The 27,119-nt window shown below is 38.8% G+C and overlaps 1 protein-coding gene across 3 annotated transcripts in view; it reads right to left on the reverse strand.

Annotated features, from left to right (window-relative positions):
- Positions 1 to 27,119, reverse strand: part of AIDA (axin interactor, dorsalization associated) — a 48,872-nt gene that overhangs the window by 18,101 nt on the left and 3,652 nt on the right. For all 3 annotated transcript variants that reach the window (XM_055235007.2, XM_055235008.2, XM_055235006.2), the window contains exons 2-5: positions 16,007 to 16,076; positions 7,095 to 7,148; positions 6,679 to 6,733; positions 418 to 481 (exon numbers count right to left, since the gene is read on the reverse strand). In XM_055235007.2, the coding sequence (XP_055090982.1) occupies positions 418 to 481; positions 6,679 to 6,733; positions 7,095 to 7,148; positions 16,007 to 16,076 (243 nt within the window). The remainder of the gene's footprint in view (positions 1 to 417; positions 482 to 6,678; positions 6,734 to 7,094; positions 7,149 to 16,006; positions 16,077 to 27,119) is intronic.

Raw genomic sequence — 27,119 nt, forward strand, 5'->3', positions numbered from 1 at the left:
ATCCTAGCACTTTTGGAGGCCAAGGCAGGTGGATTGCCTGAGCTCAGGAGTTCGAGACCAGCCTGGGCAACACGGTGAAATCCCATCTCTACTAAAATACAAAAAAATTAGCTGGGCGTGGCACCGTGCACCTGTAATCCCATTTATTTGGGAGGCTGAGGCAGAAGAATTGCTTGAACCTGGAAGGTGGAGGTTGCAGTGAGCCAAGAAAGCGCCATTGCATGCCAGCCTGGGTGACAAAGCAAGACTCCATCTCAAAAAAAAATAATATTAAAATAAAATAAAATGCTGATATACTGTTATCATTGTTGATGTCAATGATATCAATAATACCAAAGTTGATATTTAAGAAAACTCAGAAATATCTGAGAGAGGTATAAAATAAAATAAGAAAACAAATATAAATGTTTCTTTTACCTTAATGGGACAGGCTGAACATCAAATGGGAATTCTTTATTATATGTAAGAATATTCTTTAGGACTAGAATAAGAAGATAAAGAAACATGAATTCTTCCACGAAGCAAAATCAAAAATTGTATCTTAAATGATTAATTTTTAATCAATTTTATTGTGCATATTAATATATATTTTTAAATTCCCAGCCTTACCACCATTTGAGAGCTACACAGTACATTTGTCCACTGAAGTCTTAGCAAAATTAAAATATCCATGATATACTGTAGGTACCAGTATCTTCAGAGTAACGTCAGATCTCCAAGAAGAGCAAGTCCCAGAGTCTCAGAGCCCTCATGGAAAATGAGTCCCATCTACAAGTTCCTAGGTGAGACAGGGGGTACCAGAAAAAGAGAATGCCTCCTCCCTATAGTACTTTAATTAAAAGATTTGAGCCTGGGCAACACAGGGAGACTCCTGTCTCTACAAAATAAAAATAAAAATTAGCCAGGCATGGTGGCACAGGCCTGTAGTCCCAGCTACTCAGGAGGCTGAGGTAGGAGAATCACTTGAGCCTGGGAGGTCAAGGCTGCAGTGAGCCATGATCATGCCATTGCAAGAATGATACTCTGTTGCAAGAAAAAGAAAAGTTGTATAAAAGATGCCCAGTCAGAGACACATGAGTACATTTTATTCTCTGTTCTGAGATTTCTTCTCAATGCCATCAAACTGGTAGTTTGTAGCAGCAAGTTTATAATTCTCATATTTCTTTTATGATAAAATTTATTATACTGAATCCTGGCATTCTGAGTCTTAAAAAATTATTATAATCAGTCATGCACCACATAATAATGTTTCAGTCAGCGACAGACCATACATATGACAGTGGTCCCATAAGATTATAATGGAGCTGAAAAATTCCAACTGCCTGGTATATACTATACTTTTTATAGTATATTGTTTACATAGAACTTACGGTACTTACTATATTTTTTGTCATTATTTTAGAGGGTACTTCTTGTACTTATTAAAAAAAAGTTAATTATTTTCTTTTTTTTTTGAGACAGAGTCTCGCTCCATCACCCAGGCTAGAATGGCATGATCTCAGCTCACTGCAACCTCTGCCTCCCAGGTTCAAGCGATTCTCCTGCCTCAGCTTCCCAAGTAGCTAGGATTACAGGTGTGAGCCACCACACCTGGCTAATTTTTGTATTTTTATAGAGATGGAGTTTCACCATGTTGGCCAGGCTGGCCTCAAACTCCTGACCTCAGGCCTCAGCCTCCCCCTCAAAAAAGTTAATTATAAAACACTCTCAGGCAGGTCCTTCAGGAGGTATCAGAAGAAGACATTGTTATCGTAGGAGATGACAGCTCCATGTGTGTTACTGCCCTGGAAGACCTTCCAGTGGGACAAGATGTGGAGGTGGAAGACAGTGATATTGATGATCCTGACCCCGTGTAGGCCTAAGCTAATGTGTGTGTGTTTCTTAGTTGTTAAAAAAAAAAAGTTTAAAAAGTAAAAACAAACAAAAATTAAAATAGAAAACACTTATAGAATAAGGACATAAAGAAAAAATATTATTGTGGCCGGCGCATTGGTTCACACCTGTAATCCCAGCACTTTGGGAGGCTGAGGCAGAGGGATCCCTGGCAGACAGGAGTTTGAGACCAGCCTGGCCAACATAGCGAAACCCCATCTCTACTAAAAATACAAAAAAATTAGCCAGGCCTGGTGGCACACGCCTGTAATCCCAGCTACTCCAGAGGCTGAGGCATGAGAATTGCTTGAACCTAGCAGATGGAGGTTGCAGTGAGCGGAGATCATGCCACTGCACTCCAGCCTGGTCAACAGAGCCAGACTGTCTCAAAAGCTGTCTCAAGGAAAAAAAAAAAAAAAAAAAAAAAAAAAAAAATATATATATATATATATATATACACACACACACACACACACACACATATATATTTGTACAGCTGTACAAAGTGTTTGTACTTTAAGCTAAATGGTATTACAGAAGAGTCAAAAAGTTTTAAAAAGTTAAAGTTAATAAAGTTTATATACAGTAAACTAAGGTTAATTTGTTATTAAAGACAGGATAATTTTTACAATAAATTTAGTTTAGCCTAATTGTAGTGTTTATAAGTCTACAGTAGCATATCATAATGTCCCAGGCCTTCATATCCACTTATCACTCACTCACTGACTCACCCAAAGCAACTTTCAGTCCTGCAAGCTCCATGCATAGTAAGTACCCTATAAAGGCATACCATTTATTATCTTTTATATGTATTTTTACTATCCTTTTTCTACTATGTTCAGATAGGTTACATACATAAAAACTTACCACTGTGTTACAACCGCCTACAGTATTCAGTACAGTAACAGGTTGTAGAGGTTTGTAGCCTAGGAGCAATAGGCTATACCGTATAGGCCATACCATCTAGGTTTGTGTAACTGCACTCTATGATGCTCACACAAAAAAATCACCTAAGGATGTATTTCCTTGAGTGCATCCCTGTCATTAAGTGACAAATGATTGTATATGTACACATATGTACTTACATATGTATGTATACATACACATTGTATATATACATACACATTGTTATATACATACGTATGTATACATACACATTGTTATATACATACGTATGTATATATACACACGTATGTATACATACACATTGTTATATACATACGTATGTATATATACACATGTACTTCCATATTTATGTACACACATTCACAAAGAGGGATTTATCCTGAAGAGAAGACTTCAAACAATATGGGACCACCTGCTGTGTTCTGGCTGTGACCAATCTATATTTCAATGATTACATTCTGGCATGTAAACTTAAAGAGAGGCATCTTACAATTCTAGCTACCTCTGAAGGGTATGTATGTAATTCAGTTTCATTTCTGGCCTTATGGGTGGCCAGTAACTACCCGTGATTACATTAAAGTGAATTCATGGCATTAACTGGAAGACCTAAAAGGCTTCCATGATTTTGTACTCAATTTATTCAATCTTTAATTTTGGAGTCCTGCAGTTTAGAGCTAAAATGGGTGTGGCGTATTGGCATCCCAAAGAAGGAAATCCAGAGACTGCATGTTGCAATTCCATGACTTACTCCAACATTCCTACATCTTCTTCTTTTATATATATATATATAATGTATACGTTTATATATATATATATCATGTATACTCTTCATACATATAATCTATACCTTCTCATATATATAATCTTATATACATAATCCATAGTATATTCATTCTTATGTATGTAATCTATACCAAACCCTCCAGTGAGAAAGAACTCTGAGGCTGGTGTCTAGATGCTCATTCATTCTCTTTCTTTCTTCTCAACAAATATGAATTGAGTGCCTATAATATTCCAGTCACTGATTTAGGTGCTAAAGAGAACAGTGATCAAGACAGAGAGTCTTTACCCTCATATATGGATCTCAGACTCTCATCAGAAAAAGCAATAAGCCAACAAGTAAGATAATGTAACTGTGATTAGTGTTATAAAGGACACAAACAGGATGAGTGTGTAAATGGATTAAGCAGAGAAGAGGGAAAACTTTAGCTAAGGTAGACAGGGTAAGCCTTTCAAAACCAAATTATTAGAAGACATTTGAGCCATGACCTAGGATGAGAGGAACCATCTGCAGGCAGCTGTAGGGAAAGGGCTCTTTCCAGGGATTAGCAAACAGCCTGGAGCAACAACAAAGGCTCTGAGGCAAAAACTACTCAGGTTTGTTCAAGGAACAGAATCAACTGTATAGCAGAAGTTTGATAAGCAAGGCAGAAGTGGCAGAAGATGAAAGTTAGAAGATTTGAAATCAAATCCTAGCCCAAGAATTATGCCAATGACTTGAACATTCACATAGCCACTTTGAATCTCAATTTCCTCAATTCTACAACGAGAACATTTCCTTCAGTCTGTTGTCAGAATTACAATCATGAAATTACATAGAAAAATTTAAAGTACAAGTATAAACCTACATTATTATATAACTCATTCTCTACCACTATTTAACCGACTAGAATCCTTGCATTTCAGATCTCACTAAAAAGCACTATTTTTAAAAAAAAATTATAAGAACATCCTTTCTAAACTTCGTACATGATAGCTCATTGTGAGTAAATGATTAATTCAACTCAATATCAATTAATCACTAACATAATAATGTACTAGATATCAAGAATGGGAAAGGGGAACAGGTGACAAAAAAGACCATGTGTCATTCATATCAGAAACAAAAACATATAGTAATATTTTAATAATAAAATGGGGAAAATATCAACCTTTACATTTGTATAAAACACCAATAAAAAAGTTGAAAACTGTATCGGTTACTAGGAATATCTTCCATTTGTATTGTAATAGAAGAATTAAACAGTATTTTCTTTTCTTAGGTATCAATGCTTTGAAAAGGAAATGTTTGTTTTGGCATAATAACCTTTCATTATTTTGTTTTACAAATGTAGAGTGTATCAAATACTTAATTTATGTGGATAATTTTGGAAGGAAAAACAGATCCTTTCTTATTTTCTGTAGGATAGGTTTCCATTTTCACCAACTATAGAATAAAAGGGATTCTAATGCCTTTAAAAACAGGATTTACCTTAAACTTTACATAGGGTTTTCCTTCCACTAGTACTACTAATTATACTTTAGGAGGATGCGGAGAAGGGGAGAGGTGAGTTTATAATTTCACAGAAGGTATTAAATGAATACAAAGTACATCATGGGCTGGGGACTCACTGGCTCACTCAGTAGACTCTACACACTGAGGACCTCTGAATGGCAGATGTGGGGGACTAGTAAAAACTCTGCACTCCCATCCTGCTCTCACGGAGCATGGACCTGCCACCCTCCTGAAGCTTACACTCTAGAAATGACACACACACAAATATCAACATGTGTTCTCTTTGCCACTGATGTGTTTCATTTTTGTGGTAGGCAAAATGGGTAACTGTTCCCATCTGAAAGATTATTTTTTAATTATGAGAAGTTTCCCTGAAGACATTCAATTCTATTCAATGTAACAAAATTTGCCATGCCCATATTACATACAAAGCACTGAATTAGGCTCTGTGGGAAAAATACAAAGGTTATTCACAATCTCTCTGAGGAGTGAAACAAATACAGGGCAAACAATGAAGATGGATATAAAAAGTGTTACTATAAAAGATAAGAAGCCGAGTTTAATATGGCTAGGGGAACAGAGAAAGATGGGACATCTGAGGGACTTCGAAGGATGAATTTATGGAAGGGAATTTTACAGGGTCATGAAGAGATATGTTTGAATAAGAAGTAGTATGTGACTGAGGATTATAAGCAAATTAAATGTATTTTCACAATCAGTATGAATTTCAGACATGATTTTCAAGAGATGTTTTAAAACTCTGAAGAATATATCAGCATAACAACCAACCTAGTCCAACATACTGCAAGTTATAGTCATTAATTTTCCTTAAAAGAGGCTACTAAGGGCTGAAGTGAAATAGAGCAAATCGTTTCAGCTTTGTTCAACTATAAAGTGAGAGAACTCAACTATATGACTCTTAAAACTCCTTTCTGTTCTAAAATGCTATGATTTTATGATTCCCTACTTAGATATTTGACTTAGATGGATAAACAAACTCTATTTACATAATAATGTTAAGATGTGCAATCTTGTCTCAATGAAAAATGAGAATACTGATTTATATTCATTTAGTTTTATATTCAACACTTGTGCATTTGCCCATATTGCAAAGAACATTTATCTGAACCAGCAAAAAAGCTTTATTTGGCAGCATACTAACCACCAAAACATTTGAAGAAATTATTTACTTCAAAAAAGTTCTAAAGAGAAAGGAAAATGAAGACAACAAAAAAGTATTTTGCAGAGCAGCTCCAACAGCTGGACTGTAGTTTTCAATGACATGTAGTATAAACGGGCATCAATGACTAAAGCTTTATATTCTCCACTAGATGCTGCTGCAAATGTTTACCAAAGTAATTGTGGTTTTATTAAAGTGAATAAGACAAAATAAAGGCTAATACATATTTAGATGAGGTACAACCTCATATATCCTACAACGAAGGTAAAATCCAAAAAATAATTACTACAAATGTTACAGAAGCAACAAAAGCACCCAAAAAATCACATAGTACTAGATATTAACAGAAATAAATCAAATCAGAATCTTTGTTAAATAGCCTTAACATCTATGATAGATTATTTTTCCAAAGGAGTATCACAAAAAAATATAAACTTAAACTTACTTGGTTCTAGCTTCTTCAGGTCCTCCAGTTTAAATTCTTCTTGAGACTGTGTGGACTAAATTTAAAATAAGCATATTACATTTTTCACTAGAAGGATTTCACTGCACCCTGTCTTCTAAGTGGCAAGAACCAAATACTCAAAAGGATTCTATTTCTTGCTTTCAAGGTAGAAAATGAAAAGTCCCAAACTGGTTTTTGCTTATTTTTGGAACACTCAGGCCAAAAATAACAGAAAAAATTGAAGTCATATCTTTTATTTTACAATTTACAAATATGAACTAAAAAAGTATGAATTTAATAGATGTTATAAAACACTTCTGAGACAATACTGCTTTTGACATAAATGTCTAATGTTTTATCAGAATAATACAGAATAATTTATTTTCCTTGCATTAGAGAGGAGAAAAACTCCTTACCTGTAAAGCTGCACTTCGCAATTCCAAGCATGTTGCAATTTTGCCTATGGTTTTCTGTAGGGGAATAAAAAAAGTTATAAATACCAAAATTATCATAACTGTTAGTTCAAATCATCAAGTTAATTTTTATTAATAAAATATCCATAATTCTCTTAAATAAGTTAAATTTTCTTTCTTTCTAGCATCTTTCAGACTTTAGAGAAAAGAAATAAGAGGCAAAGGGTTGGGATGAGGGAGAGAAGGTGAGAATATATTCTCCCCTGACCTAATGTGCCACAACTAATTCTAAATCAAGTTTGCTTTGATGACAGCTGTAGATATGATTTAAAGGGCTGCCTGGTATCTTCTGCTCCAAGCTTCACCTTTTCTTCTCCATAAAGCCTAAAATTCACCTTTTAAAAGGCTTAAAAATATCTGAAAGTTAGCACAATGGTAAAATTAATTTAGACTTAAGTCCAACACCAACTTGTTTAATTAAATATATAGGCAACACCAAGCAAAACTGGTATTTGTGATAAACGGTGGTAAATTTTATAGTTGGATCTGTTTCATATAACATGAGCTATAAAATGGATGTTAATGATAGGGCATAGATAGTGTTTGCCTTTAATAAGCTCATGTTGCATTAGGAGAGATAAGACACACACAGAATCACTATAAAATAAAGCAGACATTTGATTGTATGAGCTTTAGCAAGGTATGCCATTATATGACCTAAAGAAACAGAACAAGATCTGTATTAGGAATCAAGCCCCAACGACCAGGAGGATTTCTAAAATTAAAGAGTTTAGAAAACTGTCATGGTTCAATTGTCTAAAGTCTCAAACTGAAAGCAGAAGGAAAAGTAAAGTTGAGAGAAGGGGGCTGTCATTCTGAGGTGGACCTTCAATAACCAGTTGAGGAAACTGTGATTACTTTAGCAGTAATTACACAGAAGGGTTTTTTTTGTTTTCTGGTTTTCTTTACCTCTTTCAGATCTGCCCTTTAAGAAGACTATTGTGGCCGGGCTTGGTAGCTCACGCCTGTAATCCCAGCACTTTGGGAATCCAAGGCAGGCAGATCACTTGAGGTTGGGGGTTCGAGACCAGCCTGGCCAATGTGGTGAAACTCTGTCTCTACTAAAAATACAAAAATTAGCCAGGTATGGTTGCGCATGCCTGTAGTCCCAGCTACTGGGAAGGCTGAGGCAGGAGAATCGCTTAAACCTGGGAGGCGGAGGTTGCAGTGAGCTGAAATAACACCACTGCACTCCAGCCTGGGTAACAGAGTGAGACTCCATCTCAAAAAAAAAGATTATTGTGATAAAAGTATACATAGGTTGAAGTAGGAAAGGGCAAAGACTAAAGGCAAAATCAATCAGGTTATTTCAATTGTTCAGGTAAATAGTAATCAGAACAAAAATACGAATAACTAGGGTGGAAATTAAAGGGAGATTCATATAAGAAACATATATCAGGGCAGGCAGGTGAATTATGCCCATCAAGGCTTTTAAGTCCTTCCAAAAGAGATATTTCTTAAGTTTTTATTAGGAATAAATCCAGATCATAAAAGTATTTATGCAGAATGTCTGCCATGCCTGTACAATGAAATATTCTGGGAAGGAAAAAAGCATGTTTTTCTAAATGTATTGATAACTTGCAAAAGTTTAGTAAATTGGACTTGGTGGTTTTCTCTTTTATCAATATTCTTTGGAAGTTGAATAAGGAGCAAAGAGGAGTAACAAGTGCTGTCCTGGCCCCTAGCACTTATGCAAGTGGGCACTATACAACTACCACATCTACAATAAACAGCGATACAACAACTCACAAAATAAACCACTACTGAACAAGATAACGACTTGATGCCGAAGAACAAGTGACAATATTGAACCATTTCCACAATCTCTAAAAATTCTTTTTAATCCCAATACAAGAGTTTAGAAGATGTCCAATTTTATTCTGAAAACTTACATTTAAAGATTACATTTGAAAATTACATTTACATGTGGCAACTGCAAAAGATTTCACGATATTCATAGATTTATTCACTCTCTCAAACAACTGTTGCATAGAAACCAGCAATAGTCTTTTCTACATAGAATCCAATATCCTCAAATTATTGTTATTCAAACACGCCACTCAATTCTAACAAAACTAGTAAATAATTCTAAACATAAATATAATAGTAATAGCAATGGCTAATAACTACTGAGCACTTACTAAGTGACAGGCTCTCCTAAGTGATTTACAAACATTAATTCTTTTAATCCTCACTATAACTCTATGAGTTAGATACAACCATTTTAAAAGTGTGAAAACTGAAGCACAGAGAGGTTAAGTAACTTGCCCTAGGCACCAATGCCTTCTCCCATCCAAGTATTAATCAGGGCCAACCCTGCTTAGCTTCCAAGATCATACAAGATTGGGAGCATTCCAGGTGGTATGGTGGCAGACCAGCAATGCCTTCTATGCAATACAGCAATATATACAACAAAGCAATATTTTTATATCAATACTATTTAGCTATACTTTTGTTCTTTGAAAACTGATTTTTAAAAAGAATTTTGTCTGTATTGAGATATGTCAATTACTAAGTCTTTTAAAGCATTACTTTCTTTTCCTTTCTTTACTATAAAATCCATGTGATTTCATGCTTTTAACATTTAAGGTAAAATGTTGTAGTTTAACAACTATGAGTCCATTAATAAACTATTTTAAATTTAAACATTTTTTGAAGCAGAAGCAACAGGTTTTTTTTTGTTTGTTTTTGTTTTTTTTTAATATATGGAGTCTCGCTCTGTTGCCCAGGCTGGTGTGCAGTGGCACGGTCTCGGCTCACTGCAACCTCCGCCTCCCAGGCTCAAGCAATTCTCCTGCCTCAGCCTCCCGAGTAGCTGGGATTACAGGCATCCACCCCCACACCCAGCTAATTTCTGTATTTTTATTAGAGACAGGGTTTCACCATGTTGGCCAGGCTGGTCTCGAACTCCTGACCTCAGGTGATCCGCCCGCCTCGGCCTCCCAAAGTGCTGGGATTACAGGCATGAGCCACTGTGCCTGGCTGCAACAGTTTTTAGTACAGAAATCTACTGAACTATGGCAAAATACCTCCATAGGCATTATTCATAACTATTTTAAGGAACCACACCCAACCTCAGTATTAAAAATGGAGTGGAACACTATCATTTCAGCTATAGCATTAACTTCTAAAACATTTAGAATGTACTGATATCAAAATCAAGCGCTTGCTACTGTAATTGTTTCACTTTTCTTAGAAACAGATGACTCAGAAAAATGATTAAGAAGCACAAGTTCACACGTGTCAGAGTATATGTACTGACAATTAAGACTTGAATTATTAGCACTCAAATTAACTGCTCATATCCAATATGGTATAAATGGGAAAATGCTTTCATTTTCAAAATATTGGCTATTAATTGTCATTGCTAGGAGAATTGACAGCTCAAAAGATCAGTTAAAGGAAAAGATGGAATAGAAATGGACAATTAAAGAGCTAAGTTAATTTTGCTAAAATGTATTCAATCTGTGTAAGAAAAAATAGGTTTAAAAAATACACATAAAGTAGAATATTGTCACTTAATCCAGACTTAATTTTTTAGATTCAAACAGCCAGTAATCTACTGTCTAGTTGGGAGCTGGAGGTGGTGGGGGTAGAACTGAGGGGGAAGAGATGAGGGTAAGGGTGGAAAGGAGAGCCTTATAAAATATAAAACAAGCATATAGTGCTGGAATTCTCATTACCACCAAATTTGACTCAAGACAGGGAAACGCTTTCTAAGCATCATGAGACAGGATATTCTATTCTGTCCAGAAACTTACTTGAGAAAATCTACTACACCAAAGTCAGGAATTCAGTGGAATGAAAGCTTTTGGCAGCTATTCGTTGGTTACTAAACCCAGTTGTTATAATGACAACACTATCAGGAACTGAAATGAAAGCTAAGTGAACTAATCATAAAAGAGGACTAAATAAGTATCATGAACTTTATTTTACACCAGAAATTGCTGAGAATATTAAGAATAAAAAATGAATCTTTTATACTATTTATCACCAATTAATAAAGTTTACAGATCAGTAGTTCTGCTTTAGAGCTCGTTAGACTTAAAATAAATATCATGAAAATGAATGTAAATTACTCTCTCAAAAATGAGAATTTATCTAAAAAACAATTAATCTTAAGTAACAATCATATGTGAATAAATATCAACAACCTAAGACACAGAATAGCATTTATTCATCAAATTTTTTTTTTTTTGAGACAGTTTCACTCTTGTTGCCCAGGCTAGACTGCAGTGGTGTGATTTCGGCTCACTGCAACCTCTGCCTCCCGGATTCAAGTGATTCTCTTGCCTCAACCTCCCAAGTAGCTCTGATTACAAGCATGTCTCACCACGCCCAGCTAATTTTGTATTTTTAGTAGAGACGGGGTTTCTCCATGTTGGTCAGGCTGGTCTCAAACTCCAGACCTCAGGTGATCCGCCCACCTCAGCCTCCCAAAGTGCTGGGATTACAGGCGTGAGCCACTGCGCCTGGCCCATCAAATATTTTTAAGGGCTCACTGTGTGCTAGACAGTAACAAGTTTCATAAAGAAAGCACTTTAAAAATGTTTTTTGTTTGTTTGTTCTGAGACGGAGTCTCGCTCTGTTGCCCAGACTGGAGTACAGTGGCAGGATCTTGGTTCACTGCAAGCTCCGCCTCCCAGGTTCACGCCATTCTCCCGCCTCAGCCTCCCGAGTAGCTGGGACTGCAGGCACCCGCCACCACGCCCAGCTAATTTTTTGTATTTTCAGTAGAGACGGGGTTTCACCGTGTTAGCCAGGACGGTCTCGATCTCCTGACCTCATGATCCGCCTGACTCCGCCTCCCAAAGTGCTGCGATTACAGGCGTGAGCCACCCCGTCCGGCCAAAGTATGTTTTGTTTTGTTTTGTTTTGTTTTGTTTTGTTTTGTTTTTTTGAGACGGAGTCTGGCTCTGTCGCCCAGGCTGGAGTGCAGTGGCGCAATCTCGGCTCACTGCAAGCTCCGCCTCCCGGGTTCACGCCATTCTCCTGCCTCAGCCTCTCCGAGTAGCTGGGACTACAGGCGCCCGCCACCACGCCCGGCTAATTTTTTTGTATTTTTAGTACAGACGGGGTTTCACCGTGGTCTCGATCTCCTGACCTCGTGATCCGCCCGCCTCGGCCTCCCAAAGTGCTGGGATTACAAGCGTGAGCCACCGCGCCCGGCTGTTTTGTTTTTAATCTTCTTTCAAAGTTGTGCAAACTATTGAACGGTTAGCATAATTCTAAGATTTGCCATTGCTACAAACACACTAAAAATAGTAAAAGCATAAAAATTTCAATTCAAAATAAAAAACATAAACAACAATTTTGCTTAGCATAATGTAAAGAACATTCTCCATTTTCCTCTTTTGAAGAAAACACAATTGAGTTTTTTCTCCTTTGGCTAGGTCTGGCATTTAATTAATTTTGCAGATCCAACAGTTTATATCAAAATTTCCCATAATATGTTTCAGAACACTGGACTCAATGAAATGTTCTTTGAAGGGAGACGGAGACTTCCAAAAACAAATAAATTTTAAAATACTACATGCCCAAACTCTTTAAAAGATTCAACATACACATGTGCATACTAAAAGTCCCAAGAAGTCACAAACTCTGTCTGTGCAAATAACATCTATTAATTTTTCAGAACCAATGTTCCCCAGAATACACCTGGAAGATCTCTGTTTTCTAATCATTTATTAACTTAGAGCCTCTGATAACTTCTTCCTTATGTGACACTGAAATAAGGCCTACATGTCAGTATGACTTTTTTGGCCCACTGTGAATGTTTTCCTTGCATTTTTAAAGAAAACTAAACTTTTTTTTTTTTTTGAGAGGAGTCTCGCTCTGTCGCTCAGGCTGGAGTGCAGTGGCGTGATCTCAGCTCACTGCAAGTTCCGCCTCCCGGATTCACGCCATTCTCCTGCCTCAGCCTCCCGAGCAGCTGGGACTACAGGCGCCCGCCACTGCGCCGGCTAATTTTTTTGTATTCTTAGTAGAGACGGGGTTTCACCGTGGTCTCGATCTCCTGACCTCATGATCTGCCTGCCTCGGCCTCCCAAAGTGCTGGGATTACAGGCATCAGCCACTGCGTCCGGCTAAGAAAAACTTTTAAAGGCATACAATTTGCCTTATATTCACAATGTAGTACACAGTGATTTGGGGTTCCTTATCCAAGCCCAAAGAACAGGCAGGCAGGCACAAGCTCTCTCTCTAGTCTCAACTGGCAGCCACAAATGCCTCCTAGGCAGGTATCATAAATAATAAATGCCTCAGAAATCAGGCCTCCAGTAAAGAAGGAAGTGCAGAACACTTCAAAGTAGAGGACATGAGAAGATTCAGGGATACTCTGAAGATCATTTAGAGTTTTCTAGTCCCTCATTTCATACATAAGAAAATTAAGGCCACAGCCAGAGCAAGAGCAAGACTCCCAGTCTTCTGACTCCAGATCTCAGCTCTCTCCTCTAGGTCATGCTGCCTCCTGGTCCTTTTGGGGTACAAGATCTGTGGGTCTTTGCAACCAAAGATAAGCTGAAAAAAGACTGTGGCCATGTGGCTGCTAACGAATAGCTATAAATTTAAAACTAAATAGCATTATCAAACACCAGCTTCAGCCTTAGAAAGTTAAAGAAAATTAAGAAAAAGTTAATTTTTTCTCATTAGTCTAATCATTATATGATAGGCTCATTTCCTGATTTTTTTTTTTTTTTTTTTTTTTTTGAGACAGGGTCTCACTGTGTCACCCAGGCTGGAGTGCAGTGGCATGATCTCAGCTCACTGCAATCTCCGCCTCCCGAGTTCAGGTGATCCTCCCACCTCAGCCTCCCAAGTAGCTGGAACTACAGGCTTATACCACCACGCCTACCTAATTTTTGTATTTTCAGTAGAGATGGGGTTTCACCATGTTGCCCAGGCCGGTCTTGAACTCCTGGGCTCAAACAATCCTCCCAACTCGACCTCCCAAAGTGCTAAGATTACGGGCATGTGGCACCATGCCCAGTGGTATTTTTTTTTAATATAATTTTTAGTGTGTTTTAGGTCAAATCACTTTATATTTGAGGTCACATGGCTCAGAAGTCCTATACCTCAGCAATATATGTTGGAAACAGGATGTAAGTAAACTCAAATAGGTGATTAAAGATTAAACATTTTTAATTCCCTAAATTTTCATTCTGTTTCCATATTCATAACACACTCTGATAGCTATTAATTTAGATATGTGGCTATCTGAGATTCTGTTTATCAAAATTTAGGTACTGTAACTCCCAATTCTGTGACGCCAACTGATCATTTCCTAATCAATTCCTAGAGAAATTTCAGATTTTACAGAGGCTCCTTTCCTTAAGCAAATCAGTAATTTCCGCTGTGGTCATTATTTTCCAGAGCTAAAATCCTAAGACTCCTAATATCTATTGCATATATTAGGAACTACTAAGAAAAAAAAATATTTTTTTTAAATTTATTTATTTTCAAGACAAGAGTCTTGCTCTGGCTGTCGCTCAGGCTGGAGTGCGGTGGTGCTATCTCGGCTCATTGCAACCTCTGCCTCCCGGGTTCAAGTGATTCTCTTGCCTCAGCCTCCCTAGTAGCTGGAATTACAGGCACGCACCACTACACTTGGCTAATTTTTGTATTTTTAGTAGAGATGGCTTTTACCATGTTGGCCAGGCTGGTCTCGAACTCCTGACCTCAAGTGATCTGCCCGCCTCAGCCTCCCGAAGTGCTGGGATTACAGGCATAAGCTACCATACCCAGCCAAAAATAAAAAAAAAAATTCTTTTAAATTGTAGTGATTTTTTTTAAATACAAAATAAAAAAGTACATTAGATAAAGTAGATCCTAAATATTTTTTAAATGCAAATACACAAACCTGTGTAAGAAATATGGCTAACCCTAATCTTTAGGGGCTTCTTCTTCCCAAACCTCTAAAAATAAGGGTCAAATGAACATAGATGAATAGACTAAAATGGATGTTGTTAGGCTTACTGTAAAAGTGTGCAAAAAATCATTACCACTCCCTTCGTACAGAACGAATGAGAGCAAATTAAGTCACCACAGTTTTCACACTGTCTTTTCTTAAGAGATGGGGGATAGACTTGACACTTTTTTTTTTCATTATCTACAAGATTAAACATTGACTTAACACTAGATACTCTGAGCCAAGACAAAATGGGAGTTGTTTCCTCCCATTTCTTCTCACTTTTAAAGCTTCAGTTGCCCATTTTTCATAATCACCAACAGTGTAGAGACTCAACTTGACATACAAAAAATTTAACTCAAGGAAAAAACGCACGACTGAAACATTTTGCAACCTTATGCATTTATTTTGCAGATGGATTTTTATGCCAAATTCTTGACTTGAACTTATTTTTTTCAGTGGAGAGGTGTTTTGGTGTCTTGGTCTTTTGCTTTTTGTGTGTATTTGTTCTGAGAGAAGGTAGATAGGAGTTAGGAAAGTTCAGAATCAAGTAAGTGTTGAGGTGGAATGCAATTACCCACAATCTTTCTATTTTCCCAAGGACTCTAGACACACTCCAGTCTCTGGGTGTCCCCAGTCTTCACCAAAGTGTGGATTGGGTTCTCCCCCTCTTCAGCGAAAGCATGGATGGTCTCCACTAAAGTTAAGCAAAGTTAAGCAAAGCCTAAATGGCTGAGTACAACAATTTTATTGTTTTAAAGTGATAAGTCATATGGTATCTCTAAATAATCACTTAATGTTAGGCAAAGCATAATCAATATCATTCTTTTTACTTAAGTATAACAGTTTTTTGCTTTTGTTTTGTTGTTTTTTGTTTTGCTTAATGAACTCAAAAGACAAAACACTTTTTGTTTGGAATCTGATATATCTAGAGATTATTTTATGGTACCTTTTGTTCTTCTGTGAATTCAGAATTATTGTGTTGAGCTTGGGCCTCTTTTTGTAGATGTCTTGCTAATCTGTAAGAAGAAAACATATTCTTCAGAATGGAAGAAAAGCAAACTACTGCAACAAAGTGTACAGTTTAAAGCTTTTTAACAATGTGAAGTACAATTATATCTTGTCCTGTTTTTAAAATATAAATCTACATTGAGAAACAAACTCTTCTCAAAAAAAAAAAACAAGCTCTTTATACAATGATGATGAAAATAAGATACAATACTTTTCATACCATTTCACTGGGACAAACTTCAGCTCTAGGCAGTAAAAACAGAGCTGGAAAGAATCTCAAAGGGCATGTAATCCAACCTTCTTTAGTATGCATGACTTTTTTCTATAATAAGCCAATAAGTAGTTGTCCAGATTCTGCTTAAACACTTCCAGGGAGCACCAGTGATAATACCAACCAGAGATACTTTGCAAACTTAATATTTGCAAGATAGCTCCACTGTGTTACTTAGTTGAACTGCTTCCATTCATTTTCTCTTCTCCCAAAGTTGGAAGCCTCATAATATTTTCCCTAAAATGTCATTCACAGACTCACTTTTTGTAGATTCTATACAGGAGAAGGTACAAATAGAAACAACATAGCCATTGTCTTTGTTCTGTACTTGGTTTCTTTTCTAACTCTTACTGGCCTACCACCTACATGGAGTACTCGTGAGGAATCTATACTCTGTATCCTTAACAACATCAACTATACATCCCTGAACTCAGGGAAGTTACAGTGTGGAATGAGTTTCTTTGAGTAATTCTACACATAATTTGCAGTGGTGGCCATCAACCTAAGCAGAATCACTGTCAGAAGGGTGTAATTCTACACTCCTGTTCAAATGCTGATTGGCAATAGGGAAAGGAAGGATGCTTGATTCAAAAAGAATTCTGCTACTAAAAATTATGCAAGGCCGGGCAGAGTGGCTCACACCTGTAATCCCAGCACTCTGGGAGGCCAAGGTGGGTGGATCACCTGAGGTCAGGAGTTCGAGACCAGCCTAGCCAACATGGTGAAACCCCTGTCTCTACTAAAAATACGAAAATTAGCTGGGCATGGTGGCTGGCACCTGTAATCCCAGCTACTGGGGAGGCTGAGGCAGGAGAATCGCTTGAACCCGGGAGGCAAAGGGTGCAGTGAGCCAAGATTGCACCACTGCACTCCAGCCTGAGTAACAAGACCAAAACTCCATCAAAAAAAAAATGCGCAAAAGAATCGGAGGAAATACAGGGTGGAGCCAAGATGGCCAAATAGGAACAGCTCTGGTCTCCAGCTCCCAGCCCCAGCGACACAGAAGACAGGTGATTTCTGCATTTCTGCTTGAGGTACTGGTTTCATCTCACTAGGGAGTGCCTAACAGTGGGTGCAGGACAGTCGGTGAAGCGCACTGTGCGCGAGCCGAAGCAGGGCGAGGCATTGCCTCACTAGGGAAGCGAAAGGGGTCAGGGAGTTCCCTTTCCTAGTCAAAGAAAGGGGAAACAGACGGCACCTGGAATATCGGGTCAGTCCCATCCTAATACTGCGCTTTTCCAACGGGCCTGGAAAACGGCACACTAGGAGATTGTGTCCCGCACCTGGCTCTGAGGGTCCTATGCCCACGGAGTCTCGCTGATTGCTAGCACAGCAGTCTGAGATCAAGCTGCAAGGTGGCAGCGAGGCTGGGGGAGGGGCGCCCGCCATTGCCCAGGCTTGCTTAGGTAAACAAAGCAGCCAGGAAGCTCCAACTGGGTGGAGCCCACCACAGCTCAAGGAGGCCTGCCTGCCTCTGTAGGCTCCACCTCTGGGGGCAGGGCACAGACAAACAAAAACTCAGCGAGAACCTCCACAGACTTAAATGTCCCTGTCTGACTGACAGCTTTGAAGAGAGTAGTGGTTCTCCCAGCACGCAGCTGGAGATCTGAGAACGGACAGACTGCCTCCTAAAGTGGGTCCCTCACCCTCCAGCAGCTAACTGGGAGGCACCCCCAAGTAGGGACAGACTGACACCTCATTCAGCCGGGTACTCCTCTGAGACAAAACTTTCAGAGGAACTATCAGACAGCTGAATTTGTGGTCTCATGAAAATCCGCTGTTCTGCAGCCACTGCTGCTGACACCCAGCCAAACAGGGTCTGGAGTGGTCCTCTAGTAAACTCCAACAGACCTGCAGCTGAGGGTCCTGTCTGGTAGAAGGAAAACTAACAAACAGAAAGGACATCCACACCAAAAACCCATCTGTACATCACCACCATCAAAGACAAAAAGTAGATAAAACCACAAAGATGGGGAAAAAACAGGGCAAAAAAACTGGAAACTCTAAAAAACAGAGCACCTCTCCTCCTCCAAAGGAATGCAGTTCCTCACCAGCAATGGAACAAAGCTGGATGGAGGATGACTTTGATGAGTTGAGAGAAGAAGGCTTCAGACAATCAAACTACTCTGAGCTACGAGAGGAAATTCAAAACAATAGCAAAGAAGTTAAAAACTTTGAAAAAAAATTAGAAGAATGGATAACTAGAATAACCAATGGAGAGAAGGGCTTAAAGGAGCTGATGGAGCTGAAAGCCAAGTTTCGAGAACTACGCGAAGATTGCAGAAGCCTCAGTAGCAGATGCGATCAACTGGAAGAAAGGGTATCGCTGATGGAAGATGAAATGAATGAAATGAAGAGAGAAGGGAAGTTTAGAGAAAAAAGAATAAAAAGAAATGAACAAAGCCTCCAAGAAATTTGGGACTATGTGAAAAGACCAAACCTACGTCTGATTGGTGCACCTGAAAATGATAGGGAGAATGGAACCAAGTTGGAAAACACTCTGCAAGATATTATCCAGGAGAACTTCCCCAATCTAGCAAGGCAGGCCAGCATTCAGATTCAGGAAATACAGAGAACGCCACAAAGATACTCCTCGAGAAGAGCAACTCCAAGACACATAATTGTCAGATTCACCAAAGTTGAAATAAAGGAAAAAATGTTAAGGGCAGCCAGAGAGAAAGGTCGGGTTACCCACAAAGGGAAGCCCATCAGACTAACAGCTGATCTCTCAGCAGAAACTCTACAAGCCAGAAGAGAGTGGGGGTCGATATTCAACATTCTTAAAGAAAAGAATTTTCAACCCAGAATTTCCTATCCCGCCAAACTAAGCTTCATAAGTGAAGGAGAAATAAAATACTTTACAGACAAGCAAACGCTGAGTGATTTTGTCACCACCAGGCCTGCCCTAAAAGAGCTCCTGAAGGAAGCACTAAACATGGAAAGGAACAACCGGTACCAGCCACTGCAAAAATGCGCCAAATTGTAAAGACCATCGAGGCTAGGAAGAAACTATAGCAACTAATGAGCAAAATAACCAGCTAACATCATAATGACAGGATCAGATTCACACATAACAATATTAACGTTAAATGTAAATGGGCTAAATGCTCCAATCAAAAGACACAGGCCGGCAAACTGGATAAGGAGTCAGGACCCATCAGTGTGCTGTATTCAGGAAACCCATCTCACGTGCAAAGACACACATAGATTCAAAATAAAGGGATGGAGGAAGATCTATCAAGCAACTGGAAAACAAAAAAAGGCAGGGGTTGCAATCCTAGTCTCTGATAAAATAGACTTTAAACCAACAAAGATCAAAAGAGACAAAGAAGGCCATTACATAATGGTAAAGGGATCAATTCAACAAGAAGAGCTAACTATCCTAAATATATATGCACCCAACACAAGAGCACCCAGATTCATAAAGCAAGTCCTCAGTGACCTACAAAGGGACTTAAACTCCCACACAATAATAATGGGAGATTTTAACACCCCACTGTCAACATTAGACAGATCAACGAGACAGAAAGTTAACAAGGATATCCAGGAATTGAACTCAGCTCTACATAAAGTGGACCTAATAGACATCTACAGAACTCTCCACCCCAAGTCAACAGAATATACATTTTTTTCAGCACCACACCACACCTATTCCAAAATTGACCACATAGTTGGAAGTAAAGCTCTCCTCAGCAAATGTAAAAGAACAGAAATTATAACAAACTGTCTCTCAGACCACAGTGCAATCAAACTAGAACTCAGGATTAAGAAACTCACTCAAAACTGCTCAACTACATGGAAACTGAACAACCTGCTCCTGAATGACTATTGGGTACATAATGAAATGAAGGCAGAAATAAAGATGTTCTTTGAAACCAACGAGAACAAAGACACAACATACCAGAATCTCTGGGACACGTTCAAAGCAGTGTGTAGAGGGAAATTTATAGCACTAAATGCCCACAAGAGAAAGCAGGAAAGATCCAAAATTGACACCCTAACATCACAATTAAAAGAACTAGAAAAGCAAGAGCAAACACATTCAAAAACTAGCAGAAGGCTAGAAATAACTAAAATCAGAGCAGAACTGAAGGAAATAGAGACACAAAAAACCCTTCAAAAAATTAATGAATCCAGGAGCTGGTTTTTTGAAAAGATCAACAAAATTGATAGACCGCTAGCAAGACTAATAAAGAAGAAAAGAGAGAAGAATCAAATAGATGCAATAAAAAACGAAAAAGGGGATATCACCACCGATCCCACAGAAATACAATCTACCATCAGAGAATACTACAAACACCTCTATGCAAATAAACTAGAAAATCTAGAAGAAATGGATAAATTCCTCGACAAATACACCCTCCCAAGACTAAACCAGGAAGAAGTTGAATCTCTGAATAGACCAATAACAGGTTCTGAAATTGTGGCAATAATCAATAGCTTACCAACCAAAAAGAGTCTAGGACCTGATGGATTCACAGCTGAATTCTACCAGAGGTACAAGGAGGAACTGGTACCATTGCTTCTGAAACTATTCCAATCGATAGAAAAAGAGGGAATCCTCCCTAACACATTTTACGAAGCCAGCATCGTCCTGATACCAAAGCCTGGCAGAGACATAACCAAAAAAGAGAATTTCAGACCAATATCCTTGATGAACATTGATGCAAAAATCCTCAATAAAATACTGGCAAACCGAATCCAGCAGCACATCAAAAAGCTTATCCACCATAATCAAGTGGGCTTCATCCCTGGGATGCAAGGCTGGTTCAACATACGCAAATCAATAAATGTAATCCAGCATATAAACAGAACCAAAGACAAAAACCACATGATTATCTCAATAGATGCAGAAAAGGCCTTTGACAAAATTCAACAACCCTTCATGCTAAAAACTCTCAATAAATTAGGTATTGATGGGACGTATCTCAAAATAATAAGAGCTATCTACGACAAACCCACAGCCAATATCATACTGAATGGGCAAAAACTGGAAGCATTCCCTCTGAAAACTGGCACAAGACAGGGATGCCCTCTCTCACCACTCCTATTCAACATAGTGCTGGAAGTTCTGGCCAGAGCAATCAGGCAGGAGAAGGAAATAAAGGGTATTCAATTAGGAAAAGAGGAAGTCAAATTGTCCCTGTTTGCAGATGACATGATTGTATATCTAGAAAACCCCATTGTCTCAGCCCAAAATCTCCTTAAGCTGATTAGCAACTTCAGCAAAGTCTCAGGATACAAAATTAATGTACAAAAATCACAAGCATTCTTGTACACCAATCACAGACAAACAGAGAGCCAAATCATGAGTGAACTCCCATTCACAATTGCTTCAAAGAGAATAAAATACCTAGGAATCCAACTTACCAGGGATGTGAAGGACCTCTTCAAGGAGAACTACAAACCACTGCTCAATGAAATAAAAGAGGATACAAACAAATGGAAGAACATTCCATGCTCATGGGTTGGAAGAATCAATATCGTGAAAATGGCCATACTGCCCAAGGTAATTTATAGATTCAATGCCATCCCCATCAAGCTACCAATGACTTTCTTCACAGAATTGGAAAAAACTACTTTAAAGTTCATATGGAACCAAAAAAGAGCCCACATCGCCAAGTCAATCCTAAGCCAAAAGAACAAAGCTGGAGGCATCACGCTGCCTGACTTTAAACTATACTACAAGGCTACAGTAACCAAAACAGCATGGTACTGGTACCACAACAGAGACATAGATCAATGGAACAGAACAGAGCCCTCAGAAATGATGCCGCATATCTACAACTATCTGATCTTTGACAAATCTGACAAAAACAAGAAATGGGGAAAGGATTCCCTATTTAATAAATGGTGCTGGGAAAACTGGCTAGCCATATGTAGAAAGCTGCAACTGGATCCCTTCCTTACACCTTATACAAAAATTAATTCAAGATGGATTAAAGACTTATATGTTAGACCTAAAACCATTAAAATCCTACAAGAAAACCTAGGCAATACCATTCAGGACATAGGCGTGGGCAAGGACTTCATGTCTAAAACACCAAAAGCAATGGCAACAAAAGACAAAATTGACAAATGGGATCTCATTAAACTAAAGAGCTTCTGCACAGCAAAAGAAACTACCATCAGAGTGAACAGGCAACCTACAGAATGGGAGAAAATTTTTGCAACCTACTCATCTGACAAAGGGCTAATATCCAGAATCTACAATGAACTCAAACAAATTTACAAGAAAAAAACAAACAACCCCATCAAAAAGTAGGCAGAGGACATGAACAGACACTTCTCAAAAGAAGACATTTATGCAGCCAAAAAACACATGAAGAAATGCTCATCATCACTGGCCATCAGAGAAATGCAAATCAAAACCACAGTGAGATACCATCTCACACCAGTTAGAATGGCCATCATTAAAAAATCAGGAAACAACAGGTGCTGGAGAGGATGTGGAGAAATAGGAACACTTTTACACTGTTGGTGGGACTGTAAACTAGTTCAACCATTGTGGAAGTCAGTGTGGCGATTCCTCAGGGATCTAGAACTAGAAATACCATTTGACCCAGCCATCCCATTACTGGGTATATACCCAAAGGACTATAAATCATGCTGCTATAAAGACAGATGCACACGTATGTTTATTGCGGCACTATTCACAATAGCAAAGACTTGGAACCAACCCAAATGTCCAACAACAATAGACTGGATTAAGAAAATGTGGCACATATACACCATGGAATACTATGCAGCCATAAAAAATGATGAGTTCGTGTCCTTTGTAGGGACATGGATGAAACTGGAAAACATCATTCTCAGTAAACTATCGCAAGGACAAAAAACCAAACACCGCATGTTCTCACTCATAGGTCGGAATTGAACAATGAGAACTCATGGACACAGGAAGGGGAACATCACACTCCGGGGACTGTTGTGGGGTGGGGGGAGGGGGGAGGGACAGCATTAGGAGAGACACCTAATGCTAAATGACGAGTTAATGGGTGCAGGAAATCAACATGGCACATGGATACATATGTAACAAACCTGCACATTGTGCACATGTACCCTAAAACCCTAAAGTATAATAAAAAATAAATAAATAAATAAATAAAATAAATAAATTAAAAAAATAAAAAAAAAAGAATCGGAGGAAATATTTGCAAATCACATATCTGATAAAAGACTGTATCCAGAATATATAAAGATCACTTACAATTCAATAGATAAAAGACAGGAATCTCAATTTTAAAATGCATAAAAGATTTGAAAAGACAGTTAAAAAAATTTACAGAAGGAAAGGAAGCATACAAAAAGACACTCAACCTTATTAGTCACTAAAGAAATACAGATTAAAACCACAGTGAGGTATGTGTTATACACCTGCTAGAATGGCTATAATCCAAAAGACAATAACAAATGCTGGTGATATGGAGAAACTGGAACCCTCCTGCACTGCTGGTACAAATATAAAATGATACACCCAGTTTGGAGAATTATTTGGCAGTTTCTTGATAAAGTTACACATAAATTTATCATATGACCCAGTAATTCCACTCCTAGGTACCTACCCAAGAAAAATGAAAATATATGTCCACGCAAAGACTTGCATTTGAATGTTCAGGGCAGTATTACTAATAACAGTCCAAAAGTAGAAACAATCCAAATGTCCACCAACTAGTGAAAGGATACACCAAATATGGTATATCCATAAAATGTAGTATTACACACCAATTAATAAAAAAAAAGCAATGACACATGCTATAACATGGATGAAACTTAAAAACATTACGCTAAATGAAAGAAGCCAGATGCAAAAGATCACACCCGGCATGTGGTGGCTCATGCCTGTAATCCCAGCACTTTGGGAGGCCGAGGCAGGTGGATCACTTGAGGTCAGGAGTTCGAGACCAGCCTGGCCAACATGGTGAAACCTTGTCTCTCCAAAAAATACAAAAATTAGCCAGGCGTGGTGACACGCACCTGTAATCCCAGCTACTCGGGAGGCTGAGGCACGAAAATCATGGAGGTTGCAGTGAGCCTAGACCGCCCCACTGCACAGGGTAACAGAGTGAGACTGCGCCTTAAAAAAAAAAAAAAAAGATCACATACTGCATGATTCAAATTACGTGAAATGTCTGGAAAAGACAAATCTATAGAGACAAAATGTAGATCAGTGGTTGTCTGTGGCTAGAGTGGGAATATGGAGTGACTGCAAATGAACACTAGGTGTCTTGTGGGGCTGATGGAAATTTTCTAACATCTGTAATGATGGTTGCACATCTTGGTAAATTTCACTAAAATATCATTAAATTGTACATGTAAAATAGATGAATTTCTAAATGTATATAAATTATACCTCAATAAAGTTGTTTGTAAAATAACTTTTTTTTTGAGACAGGAGAAAAAAAAAAAAACTTGCGCAGGCTGGAGTGCAGTGGCATGATCTTGGCTCACTGCAACCTCTGTATCCGGGGTTCAAGCAATCCTACCACCTCAGCCTCCTGAGTAGCTGGGACCACAGGCGTGTACCACCACACCAGGCTAATTTTTGTATGTTTTGTAGAGACTGGGTTTTGCCATGTTGCCAAGGCTGGTCTTGAACTCCTAAGCTCAAGCATTCTACCCATCTAAGGCCTCCCAAAGTGCTGGGATTACAGGCGTGAGCCACTAGACCCAGCCATAAAAAGAACTTTTTAAGCCGACATGAAAAATTAATTTTCTATATCCACAAATGAGTATACCATTTTAAGACAAAGTGACATCTGATTTTGTCCACTGAGGGAAATCTACACGTTCTGATTATTAGATGAGCAAATAAAAGTTGACATTCTATTAGGAAAAGGGAAATAAACCTGTCAAATATTCTTCTCTAGAGACTCATCTCAACCTACAAAGGTACCTACAAGTAAAACAGGACTATTCTCAAGGCAGAGTTTTAAACATACCTTAAGCACATACACAAGTAACTCCTGGAAACCCCACAGCATTCCGTGACACAGAAATTCGTGCTTCTCAAACCATCTGTAGCAAAGGATCACTTTTCCCCCAAATTTGTTCTAGAGTAATACTTTTGTAAAATACAATTTCAAAAATATCATGAGGATGTCAAATTGCTATAAAGTTTCTACATGCTTACTTTCAATTTCTTTCCTTATCTTACTGCAGAGCAGTAACAGTTTACAGACCATCATCAATCTATGGACCACACTTTAAGTAGCAGAGACATAAAGCACAGCAAAAATGGCAAGTGGAGCTGGGCCCAGTGGCTCATGCCTGTAATCCCAGCACTTTGGAGGGCCAAGGCAGGCAGATCACTTGAGGTCAGGAGTTCAAGACCAGCCTGGCCAACATGGTGAAACCTCGTCTCTACTAAAAATAAAAAAAAATTAGCCAGGTGTGGTAGCATGCGCCTGTAGTCCCAGCTACTCAGGAGGCTGAGGCAGGAGAATCACTTGAACCTGGGAAGTGGAGGTTGCAGTGAGCCGAAATCACGCCACTGCACTCCAGTCTGGGCAACAGAGTGAGACTCCATCTCAAAAAAAAAAAAAAAATGACAGTGGCCATTATCCAGTCTTCAGACTCATCGATTAACTTAGCAGATATTTGTTTTCTTAAGACGAGTCTCGCTCTGTCACCCAGGCTGGAGTGCAGTGGCACGCTCTCCCGTCACTGCAACCTCCACCTCCTGGGTTCGAGCGATTCTTGTGCCTCAGCCTCCCAAGCAGCTGGGACTACAGGCACACGCCACCACACTCGGCTAATTTTTTTGTATTTTTAGTAGAGAGGGGGTTTCGTCATGTTGGCCAGGATGGTCTTGAACTCCTGACCTCAAGTGATCTGCCCGCCTCAGCCTCCCAAAGTGCTAGGATGACAGGCGTGAGCCACCACATCTGACCAGTTAGCAGGTATTTATTGAGTATCCATGTGCTAGATAAATATCTCAGGATTGATCCTGTGAAATGTCTGATTCTGAGCAACAGTTTCTGTGCCACTCTACCGTAAGTTAGGGGCCACATATCCCCAGAGAGCTAAATGCAGTTACTTTTAATTGACCATCTAATACTTTGGATGACTATTTTAGTCTTGACAGAATTCATTTAAATCTTCCAATAGTATTTTGGCATCAACTCCTTAATGTTCCCATAGCATACTCCTAAATTCATCCATTCAATAGAATAATTACATAATATCTAAACAAACAATGACGTGTGGATAGCCTAGTACTACTCTGGACACTAAGTATACAGTAGAGAACAAAATAGACACCGCCCCAACACCCTGCAACATATGCCCATACTTTACCCTCAGAAAGCTTACATTCCAGTGGGGAGAGAGACAGTAAACAAAACAAATACAGAAAAGATATTTTCAACTGTGGCCGGGCACGGTGGCTCATGGCTGTAATCTCAGCACTCTGGGAGGCCTAGGCGGGTGGATCACGAGGTCAGAAGTTCAAGACCAGCCTGGCCAAGATGGTGAAACCTGGTCTCTACTAAAAATACAAAAATTAGTTGGATGTAGTGGCGGGCGCCTGTAATCCCAGCTACTCAGGAGGCTGAGGCAGGAGAATTGCTTGAACCCGGGAGGCACAGGTTGCAGTGAGCCGAGATCGCGCCACTGCACTCCAGCCTGGGTGACAGAGCAAGACTCTGTCTCAGAAAAAAACAAAACAAACAAAAATACATTTTCGACTGTGGTAAGTACTATGGAAAAAAATGAAAAAATGAAGCAGGATGGGGAGCAGGAGGTGTGAAACTGAGATAGAGGCAGTGGGGGTGGACAA

This window comes from Symphalangus syndactylus, chromosome 19 (assembly GCF_028878055.3).
Source record: "Symphalangus syndactylus isolate Jambi chromosome 19, NHGRI_mSymSyn1-v2.1_pri, whole genome shotgun sequence".
Taxonomy (NCBI): Eukaryota; Metazoa; Chordata; class Mammalia; order Primates; family Hylobatidae; genus Symphalangus; species Symphalangus syndactylus.